Source organism: Uloborus diversus, chromosome 8 (assembly GCF_026930045.1).
Source record: "Uloborus diversus isolate 005 chromosome 8, Udiv.v.3.1, whole genome shotgun sequence".
NCBI classification, from domain to species: Eukaryota; Metazoa; Arthropoda; class Arachnida; order Araneae; family Uloboridae; genus Uloborus; species Uloborus diversus.
In genome coordinates, this window is record NC_072738.1 from 123741496 (window position 1) to 123753262 (window position 11767).

Consider the following 11767-nt stretch of genomic DNA (forward strand, 5'->3'; position numbering starts at 1 on the left):
GTTCATAGCAGACCGCTTTTTCGTTTCTTCATTCCCCTGAAATGACACAGTCTTACCAGTAAAACAGTTAAGCTACCGGATGGAGTTCAGCCTTGTCACAATAAAGCTTTTCCCTGCATGTTAAACATTACCAAAACACGTTATCAAATTATCATGCCGCGGAGCAAGTTTCATTGCTGAAACATGCGGGTTACATGATCATCGGCTATTAGTACTTATATTAGTGTTCACTCTAAAAAAAAAGGGCAGGGTGCTGGCCTTTGAAAGGGGCACTTTTTTAAAAAAGGGCACTATTTCCCCAATGCGGTGTCCCCCCCCCACCCAAGACCAATGATGCAATACTCAAAAAGTACTGAGCGCCCCCCCCCCCAAAAAAAATTAAGAGGATAAATAACACTTAAAACACCTTGCAAAAATTCAAACAGTCTAGTCTGCACCATAATCACCCCCCCCCCCCCTCGATCGCCGTCACCACTGACTTTAGTATTAAATATGATTTCATCCAGAAAACGCACTTGTCTGCAGAATAGAGTTAGCTCACCCCCTTCCCCCACACACACAAATGCCAACTAAGCTAAGCACATTTTCCATACTCCATAGGAATATTTGGCAAAAACTGAAACTTGGCTTTGGGTGTTTTTCAACACTTTTCAGGCCATAATTTGAACTACCTATAAGAGTAAAAAAAAATTCAAGGCATTTCAAAACCCTTTGAATTTCAATTTAAGAAGAACAACTTTGTTTTGTTTATGGGGCCGTTTTCAAGGTGAAATTCTGGGAACAAGGATAAGACATGAGCGTTTTTGCAGACGATCGCTGGACAAATAAAATTGCCCCGATATCTCGGCAGGTCGAAACGATGGTTGAGGCATCTTTTTAAAAACACAGGGTGCAGTTTCTTATTTTTGAAAAGGGCGGGGTGCATTTCATGATCTAAAAGAAGGGCAGGGCGCATTCTGCTGATATGGAAAAGGGCAGGGCGCTGCGCCCTTCAAAAACGGTCTAGCGGGAACACTACTTATATATGAGGATAGCTACAGCTTAGTTCATTTTCTTTCTAATCATAACATTTGAAAAACAATTTATCAACTTTCAATGTATCACAGTCAATACTTTTTCAATTGGAAAAATATTTTAAGCAAATACAGTACCTCCTCAGACAAAATGCCATTCAAATTTGTCAAGGCTTCACATATATTTTCAAAATAAACATTATACACTGTAAATATAAGGGGAAAAACATCAAATTAATTTAAGAAATAAACAACAGTAGAACACTCAAACAATAAGATTTACATTTCATGTAGTAATCAGTTTTAAAAATGAAATATTAATTAAAGTCTTAAATTCTTTAAAAATGTGTAATCACAAAAAAAAAGAAAAAAACAGCATATCCAGCATTTATTTGAATTTTGACGTCTTGAATTCAAATCAAATGTTTTTTTTAATCACGCATTACAATTCGACCCAACTCGTTGAGTTTCTTGTTTCTACAAACGAAATGGAAAAGGCCATGAAATTTGCACCTATCACAATACGACTGGTGGTTTTTTAGAACTAATGCAAGGCATATCCATAAAAAAAGAAATGGTGATTAGGATGCAGTAATAAAAATAAAGTCGATATCCACCAGTATATTTATCATCCTTATATATTATTTCTGTAGCTTGGTTTTGGTTTCTACGCCAGATTTCCCTCAATTCTTGATCGATTTCTTTGATTTACACCTTTTTCTAAAGCTTATCGTGCTGGCTACTGACGAAAAATAGACCCACGGTCTAAAAATTGTTTTTTTTTCAAGCAAAAACCTGTTTTAAAGAACCAGAATGAGGTTTTCGGTTAAATTTATAACTTTAACTTGCACTATGACCGACAGAGCTGAATAGCTTGATTGGCAGAGCGTTCTCCTCGTAACCAGGAGAATGTGTGTTCGGGCCCACGTCCGGACAATCTGCATCAAAAAAATAGAGAAATATCACGCATTACATGAACACGTAATAACATTGAAAAACAAATATGAGGGAATAATATAGATGAGATCGAAACGCTCTTTGCTGTTATGAAAACTAGATGCAACATATAGCTTCGTTGTAAGGTTTTTTTTTTTTAGCTTTGGCAAGAAAATTAAAGCATAAAGCTTAGTTCAAATTATTTTGTATTTTAAACGTGGTATTAAATGATTAACACGTGCTGCCATCTAAGTCATAACGGTTCAAGCAGCCTGCGGGAACAAATTGTAAAAATTTTAAAAAAAGTAAAACATTTCTCTTCAATATCTTATCTTATATATTATTCCCCTCTCATTTTAAAACTTATGAGGAAGGCTAATGACGAAAAATAGACTTACGGTCGAAAAATCAAGTTTTCGGAAACGCCCCTTGTTGTTGCAAAACCTTGATGCAGCCTGAAGATCTTATTTTTAAAAGCAAAGTTCTAATACAATTTTCCATTTTTTTAGTCGCTTTTGCAAGAAAAAAATAACCTGTGTGTGTGGCGGGTTTTTTTTTTCATTTTCATTTTCTTTTTTTTTTAAATAAGCTTAAAAGACATTGGACTGTGTGTTTCTTAAAAAAAAAATGCTTAAAAGCGCTGGATTTAGTTGTTCGGTTAAATTGATAACTTTTTTCGGTAGAGCGTTCGGCTATAAACTATCTGAACTTCGGGCAAGCTCGAGCTGTCCGACATTCTAGCAAATTCATATTAATATTACGCGTTACATGTACTCATGACATACAACAGATAACGCACGTAATAAAATAAATGCAGTGGGAATGCTAGGCTTGATGTTTCGACTCCTTTATGCAGGCTACAGTTATCATTCAGATAAGTTGACTGTTAATCGAAGTGTGTTCTTCCTTTTTTATAATGCTTCGACTTCTTCCAGACCTCTAAGCATAATGTAAGCATAAAAAACGGATTAGATTTACCTCAAGGGAATCTTTTTTGTGCAGAAAAACATTTTCATTGTATGCTGAAATGTAGATTTTTCTAATAGCAGTGTTTGACCTTTTGTACAAATGAAAAAATACTACTCCAGATTGAAACTACGAGTTTCACCCAGTAAACCTTCAATTATTTTTTCAAATACGATGTAAAACATTAAAATTGTTATCAACTTCATTATTAAGAAATTGTTTTCTACTCCTCATCTTTCGGCTGAAAAAAAAAACATTTTGTCCATGTTCGAAAAATTACACTTAAAAAACGGACTCAGTTCAACTGGTTTTGGTTTTGAATTTTAAGTATTTGTTTAAAAGAAAAACATGTGCAGGCATTTAAGCCGTAACGGTTAAAGCAGCCTGCTATGGGAAATTGTTCAATATTCAAAAAAAAAAAAAAAACACTTATTATCAATTGAATTTATTACTTCTCTTAGAGTGTTTTTTTTTTAATCGCTACCTGAGATCTTCCTCATTCTTTAATCAAAATCAATGTTTTACGAATAATTTTAAATCGTATCATTCTGGCTAATGACAAAACATCGACGCATGCTTTTTTTTTTTTTTGGCGAAAAGTGTTTTTGCTGTTTTTCATTACCCATTCCTTCAATGAATAGCATTCGAAAATTTGAAAAGTAAGGCGCAATTGCTAGGTTTGTTGGAGTGTCGTGCTGTTAATCAGAATGACGCCAGTTTGAATCCGTAACTATAAATATTTCTTTAATGCTACAACCTGTTTTTTCACATGCAAAATTACTGCTTTTTCACGAGTCACTCAGCCACTTTTAATGATATTTATGTTTGCATTAAAAATATGCTCAACCAAAAGGTGAGCGATGATCAAATTGTCACATTGTTGTATTTAACGAGATTTTGTTCATGATGTTTTCAAATTACATGCTTTCATTTGTGCGTTTACTTTTTTCCGTTTACTTAAATTCGATTACTTTTTTCGGTTCTTTTTCATAATGTTCTTTTTTAAAATTTTTAATAAGAGAAATGCCACGTGAGACGATTCAAAGCAGAGTGCGGAGTTCCGCACGGGTCGACTAGTAAACATTATTTAGTTTATAACATTATGTATTTTAATTATGTAACCCCTGCTCTGAAAGGGCCTTTTTTGTGGCAAATTAATGTAAATTTCATAAACAGATGTGAAGATAATATTAAAAAATTAGGACTACTCAATTACACGTTGACTAACTTTATGTCACTAAATTGATGATACATCACCAAGTGGGCAAAAAAGTGTGATGCAGAAACAGGCGGTAGTTTCTATGTTTAGCAAGATTATCACAATTTGAACCAAAGTTAAAACTTAAGACATTTTCCTGAATCTCAGTAAAATTATTTTTTTGTATCAGTTTGCAACAAACTACTATGTTGTATTTTTGTTCCTTGGTTGGGTTGCTGCAATTTGAGAGATCTTCGACACCAACAAAAACATCAAACTTATTTACATTTAAAACTGCTATTCTCTGTTTTAATACATCTTTATAGATGTAGGAAACTGTCTATAAAATGTGCATTGAAAACCTAAAATGTCTAAGAGTAAACATATTCATTCTTACCAGTTATTAAAACACAACAATTATTTAACAACCAAATACAAGCTGTGCTGAAAACATCAGATTTTATTTGCCTAATATATAAGAAAGACAGCAAAATGTCATAGTCATTCTCAGATTAGATTGTAAATACATTCCAGTGAAATTCAGAAAAGAATGTTGTCTGAGATCAAGCCAGGGCCGGATTTAAGCATGGGCCGCATGGGCCCGGGCCCAGGGCGGCAAATTCTGGAGGGCGGCAAATTCTAGAGAGTGGCAATGTGTTTAAATTAAAAATTTTATCAAAAAAAAAAAAGAGAACCGTTTGCAATTCCCATCTTTGAAAAGTATATACGATATTTTTCATGGAAATAAAGGGCGGCGCTTGCTAGGAGACTAGAAATAGAAAAGAACCAACCAAACAATGCAAAAGCACTTTTTTCCCATTTTTTTCCTTATCAGGACCGACCGGGCGACAAGAAAAACATCCCCCCGCGGCTAAAGGGGTTGACTGTCTCCCTCACTCCATGCTCAGGTCCTGGGAAAATGAATACACCATTGTAACATCATTCACGTGGTTCTAATTAGCTTAAAGGTGTCTGTCTGGGAGGTATTTTTTAGCGGGAACTTGAGGGCGTTTGATAAGGAGAGGAAACGGACGAACGGCGGCTGCGTTTTTGCTGATTTTTTTTTTACTGGTCGTAACGGTCACGCCGGACCGAGAAGGTTCGCTTCAAGAAGGTTCCTCAAAATGCGGGCCTAAATATTCGCCGTTTTTTTTGGGGGGTGAGGAATTTGTATGTGCATACATTTCGCACAGGAAACTGAGAGGTCTGGTGTCCAGATGTCGGTCCGTTTCCGAAGGCAAATTTATACCTGAGGCTAAACGATGGAATGTGACGTATGGGCTTCAGGTAGTGCTATGGTGCTACTACAGTGCACAAGTTTCGTTTATTCCGTAAGCTCGTATTATTTTGCTCTCCCTCACAACAGTATTGTTTTAAATTGCAGTGAATGTTTATGCTGAAAATTATTACTTTTGTTTTCGTGTGATACCAAAAGCTGTGACACTTGGATATTTAAATCAGTGCAAATATTTCAATAAAAATACCTTGGTGCATTTAGTGGCCGAATTCAGATACTATATCGGCTATTTGTGCTTAAATCTGAAAAGATGGACGGACGCAAAAGGCTCAGTGGCGCAGGATATAAGAAAAAAGCAGACGAAAAGAGGAAAAAGCTAAGTGAAGTTGTAAATAAAACCATAAAAATAGATAATTTTTTAAAACTAATCCACGTTCAGAGGAACCTTCTTCCGAATTGAACTCGAATTCAACTATAGAACACGGAGAAAACGTAGAGGTAGAAGAAGAAAGACATAAAGTAATTACTGAAAAGAAAGAAGCTGCATATGATGTTGAGGGGAAGGATAATGATAGTTTTCAACCTGATCCCACGAAGTCTAGTACCTCCAGTGGAAAGGACAAGCCCAGTAATGATCCAATATTCTGGACCGTCAATGATGATACCAGAGACTTCTTCGTGAAAAATGGGTTTGATCAAAATAAGGATGGAAATTTTGAACAATCAAAAAGATCGTACCCTGAAAAAAATAGGTTTTTGAAAAAATCACTCTTTAATCGAGAACTTGCGAACGGAGAAATAGTAAATAGAGATTACTTGATCTATTCGCCCAGCCAAGGATCTATATTTTGTGGCCCGTGTAAACTATTTTGCACCACTTCAACTCAATTTACTGACGGTGGTTTTAATGACTGGAAGCATGGTTTTCAAAGGCTTAAAGAGCATGAGAACTCTCATACACATCTTGACAGTGTCCTAACCTTTAAGCAAAGAACTGCTGAAATAGGTTCCATTGACAGGCAGTTAAAAACGCAAATTGAAGAGGAAGTGAAGTATTGGAGGGAAGTACTTCATAGAGTTGTCGTCGTTATTAAAAAACTGGCATCGCGAGGACTAGCTTTCAGAGGAGACGATGAAGTGTTTGGTTCCACCAGTAATGGCAACTTTATGATGTGCCTTGAATTGATTGCAGAGTTTGACCCATTCTTAAAATCACACATTCAAAAGTACGGTAACCCTGGTCAAGGAAATACATCTTACCTTTCATCAACAGTATGTGATGAATTAATTGATTTAATGGGTAAGAAAGTTCTAGAAACTATCTTAAAAGAAGTGAAAGAATCGAAATATTTCTCAATTATAGTTGATTCAACATCCGATGTGACACATAATGACCAGTTGTCTTTTGTTTTAAGATATGTCAATGAAATCGGATATCCTGAAGAGAGATTTGTTGGTTTTTTGAAAAACCAAGGTCATAAAAGTGTAGAACTTGCAGAAGCAGTTTTCGAATTTTTGAAGACACATAATTTAGACATTCAAAACTGTCGTGGACAATCGTTTGATAACGCATACAACATGCCGGGAATATATAATGGCTTACAAGCCAAGCTAAGAGAAATAAATCCTTTGATATCTTACGTTCCTTGCTCTGGCCATTCTCTCAATTTAGTAGGATCCCATGCTGCAGAATGTTGTACTCTTGCGAAAAACTTTTTCGACTTACTGCAATCACTCTACAATTTTTTCTCTTCATCTACCCATCGATGGAGCCTCCTTGAGTCGTTTTATAAACCCGGTGAGAAGAACCTAACAATTAAAACTCTAAGCACAACCAGATGGTCAGCAAGAGAAGATGCTTGCAAAAGCTTAAATAGAAGTTTTCAGCCTATTGCAAAATGCCTAAAGAGTATGACCGATAGCCAAGAAGAGAACGGAATTACGAAGAGCAAAGCTAAAGGCCTTTTAAAAGAACTCATTTCTCTTGAAACATTATTCATGGCATCATTTTGGGGAAATGTATTAAACGAATTCAACTCTGTAAGCGAAAAAATACAGTCCCATTGAATTAATCTGTACACTGTTGTTAACTTATACAATTCCCTTGAAAATTTTCTGAACGAGCTGAGAAATGCTTCATATTTTTTTATTACTGATGTGCAGAAGAAATTACAGGAGATTAGAAATATTCTTGGCATAGACAGTGATTGTCTTGAAAGCAATAAGAGACAGAGAAAGAGGAGGAAATTCTATGATGAATCAGATTCATCTGAACTTGAAGAAGGTGAGGAAACAGAAGAAAACCAGATCCGTTGCCTGCAAGAAAATTATGCAACAATAACTGATAAGCTTTCGACCGAGTTGAATAAGAGAATTGGTGTATATAAAGAGTTTTCAAATAGATTTGCATTTTTGTCAAATCTACGTAACTTAGATGTGGAAGAAATAACAGCAGCAGCAGCCTCACTGCAAAAGTTTTATACAGCTGACATTGAATATTCTTCATTGGTGATCGAGTGTATTCATCTAAAGGGACTCCTGCCCCAAGAAAAACCGGATAGTACGGAAGAAATGTCCCTGTCAGAACTGTATCGATTTATAAAATCAAAAGATCTCCAAGACTTATATCCTAACATAAGCATTTGCCTTAAAGTGTTTTTATGCACACCAGCAACTAACTGTGCTGCTGAAAGATCTTTCTCCACACTTTCCCGGATCAAAAATTATTTGAGATCTTCAGTAGGCCAACAAAAATTAGTTCATTTATCGATTTTGGCTATTGAAAATGACTTAACTGTTAAATTAGACTTTAATGAGGTTATTGATACATTTGCCAATAGTAAAGCAAGACGTAAAAGGTTTTAATGAAACAGCTCTTATTATTAGTATTCTAAATATGTTAATAATCAAGTGCAAACACCTTTTTTAAAATTTCAACTGTAAGTTTATATATCTATAATGTTATTTATTATGTTAATTTTTTACTGCTATTCACCCACCAGTAGTGAATTTCCTTTGAATTTAAGTATTTGAAGTGTTTTTGTCTTAAGGAACTTGCTGATTTTTTTGTATATATAAATCAAATCATAGTTTTATTGGAACGTACTCATTTCTTAGGTTTTTTTTCTATCCTGAATGTTTTTTTATGCGAAACCATTTTACCCTAGAAGTATTGTTAATCAAGCCATTTAATATACGTTCAAACTAATGTGCCCAAAACTTGATAATATGATATAAGTACTTGAGTTGTGCTCATGTGACGAGTTAAAGATGAAAAAAATCATCGCATCAAAAAACTCATTGTCTGCGTCGGTGCTTCAGGCCGTTCTTACTCAAAATTCTTGTTGAGTGTTGATGATTAAATAGCTAAATTTGATAAATGATAAATAAAAAAAATTCAGCAATAAAATAGTTTTATTTATTTTAATTATTTTTGTTGTAATTTAGTTGCAAATTCAAAAGCACAGTTTCTGAGTTTCTCTATCATCCTTTTAGTTTTAATGTTGTTCGAATTGGAAGTTCAAGGTATTTTAAATTTGAGAAAAATTAGTGTTTCAATATTGTTGATTTTTTTTGTTTAATTCCTCTAAATATTAATTGAATTCAACTAGCATGAGCATTGTTAGTTTTTAAAACGACCATAATGAATCGAGTGGGACTGAATCTGTTCAAAGTAGTGTAATAGCGTAACAATTTATTTCAAAATATATAAAAATATAAATCATATTGGAAAATTAATGAAGATATCATAGCTATATAAAAGTAATTTTTGAGTTCTACCACCATAAGAATTAGTTTTTTTTCATGAACTAGACCCATTTGTATCCACGGCAAAATGTAAGAGAAAAAAAAAAACTCTTAAGCATACCCGCAACTTGTCATTTATTTCAATTCCTTATTTTATCCCAATCTTGTCATTCCTTTCTGTAACAAAGTACGTAATATTTTCAGCAATAAAATCTTCTTTTCATGAGAAATAGTTTACTTGGCGTTGCCTCTCAGTATGTTATTCAATTGTTTATATATATCTTGTTTAAATCATGCAGCTCAATTTTCACCCACTTCCTGTCATTAGATTTCTTTCTGGGTTGGAACGCGACCTCAGATGCGATGACAATGCAATATTCTATAATCAAAGTAATTAATTAACTAATCATTGTAAACTTTTTAATGAAACTAATTTCATGCTATATTTAGGTGAGCCTTCAATAGTAAATTCATTAATATTCATTTTTATTGTTGAATGCATCATTTCACTGTGCAAGTTCAAAATGTTTCATGAAATAAAACAAATCAAAGCAAACTACATGTTAAATACTGCCGGAACAAAGTTGTTGAAGTATAAACTTAAATGGTTGATTTTTAAACGAGGCGGGGCTTAAAACAATACCTAAAGCTCCATTAAAATGAAAAATGATCCATCAAAAAGTTAAACTATTTAACGCTTAAATGGTGCTTAATAGAGCACGTGCATTATTTTTCTACGTTGACCTAAGTAGGAATTGCCTTAAAAAAGCTTTTTTATATATTACTTGTTTTTACTATAGTGTTATGCTCATTTCTCTAAGAAAATGGGTTTCCATACTCACAACATCTGTTTCCTGGGTGAAAGAAAGTAATTCCTTTTCTAACAATTTACAAAAGTTTAACTATTCAAAAAAAAAAATGTGACAAGAAGTCAAATGTTCTGTCAACTACTAGCGGAGTTCAATAATTACATATTAATGACTGCAACTTTGACCTTTGATAAAGTGAACATTTAGTATTATAAAATAGGGGTCTCCGTGGTTGTTTATATTCTATTATATTCACTATGCAACGAACAGAAGAAAAAATTATAAAAATCGAAACATTGTACCCTTGAATAAAATTACCGTTTTTTTTTAATGAAGTAACAAGTGAGGGGGGCGGCAAAAATGTTCGGGCCCATGGGAGTAAGATCTGTAAATCCGGCCCTGGATCAAGCACTGCTGGTAGTGCTGCTTCAGTAAAATCTCAGAATCTATTTCAGCATTTTAAAGTTAAGATTCTCTTTCAATAACATTTATGTTAAACTATCCCCAAGAAACTCGGATTAACATTTATTTTAAATAAAGTAATTTCCTGAAGTTAAGCACAAAAGAAAATATGAACATGTTTGAGAAGTCATGCTGGGTGTAGCTAAATTTCTTCTGATAGATTCTTCTAAGCAGAACTTTTATATTCAACTAATAAGAGAGAATAGAGCACTGAATGATGTGTAGTGAAATGTTAAACGCTTACGGAGGCTTATAAAATCAAATGTTTGTGCAAAATTGACTTTTTGTTCATAAAAACATTTCAACTTTGAAGGACCATTGAGCTTGGAGAGAAAAAAAAAAGGAAGCTACTTACGGTTGTCCAGAAATGTACGCGGATGAAAACCAAAATGCTGCGCCGAGTATTCCAATGCAAGAACTGGTTTAAAATCCATTATTTTATTACAAAGAATGATTCAGTTCTACTTATAAGGCAAAGACATATAATTTTTTGGCCGGTTCCCGTGCTGATACCTTTTCATTAACAAATCCTGTTTAAAATTAAAATGAATCCCGCGTAAATAATAAACAAATAAATTAACTCCAGATTCAAACAACCAATAAAAACAGTTTAAACTTCGCCACCCTCGATTTCGTATTTACCGTTCCTAACAATCGCTTAAAATCGTGGAAACTCTGAGGGCGCTACTTGCAGCTATTTGAGATCTGTTCACGATCTGGGTTCGAGGCTAAATCTGATCATGTGATCCGTGAATTTACATTTTCAATGTCAATGCTAAGTATTGCAAAAGTTCGCTTTTAAAATTCAGGATTAAATATATCCTTTTGTTATTTTCATGATATAATTTTGTTTTAGGCGATGGATTTCGTTAGGCTGCTCTTCTGTTTGGCGCTTGGATGTACGAATAGTGAACGAAAGGATTCCCCCCCCCCCCCATCAAAGCAAGACAGCAGTCCTCGAAAATTCTCATTACACTGAGAGTTCCCCAAACTCTCCTTTAGGAAAAAAAAAACGTTCCCTAAAATTCCAATCTAATCCCTAAAATTCTGTTTTCTTAATTTCATTTAAATGAGAAAAATATGTAACAAAATTTATCAATAAATTCAAAACGACCAAGACCTAAGACCCCTTTTACACGATTCCCGCTTTCGGACATCGGACGGCAGACATGTGACGGAGGAAAATCGTTGCTCATTTACACGAAGGCGGAAAGCGGGAAGCGTATGCAAATTTCGTAACCGGTTCGGTGTTTTGACAGGGGCGTCTGCACCTGTTTGTTTATATTTGCTTCCGTTGAATCTTCTGTTATTTCCTACTATTTTTTTTTAATTGTTAAAGAATTGAAGTGTTTTCCGTAAATGTTGAAGGTTTATTTTTTAGAAAACATGTCTCGGATAG

General features: G+C 34.3%; 1 protein-coding gene across 1 annotated transcript in view; it reads right to left on the reverse strand.

Moving 5' to 3' along the window:
- The window catches only part of LOC129228201 (uncharacterized), a 37977-nt gene extending 27044 nt beyond the window's left edge, over positions 1-10933 (reverse strand). Inside the window, exons 1-2 of the mRNA XM_054862868.1 lie at positions 10724-10933; positions 1152-1219 (exon numbers count right to left, since the gene is read on the reverse strand). Coding sequence (XP_054718843.1) covers positions 1152-1219; positions 10724-10802 — 147 coding nt within the window. The 5' untranslated portion in view covers positions 10803-10933. The remainder of the gene's footprint in view (positions 1-1151; positions 1220-10723) is intronic.
- Between the last annotated feature and the right edge of the window lie 834 nt (positions 10934-11767).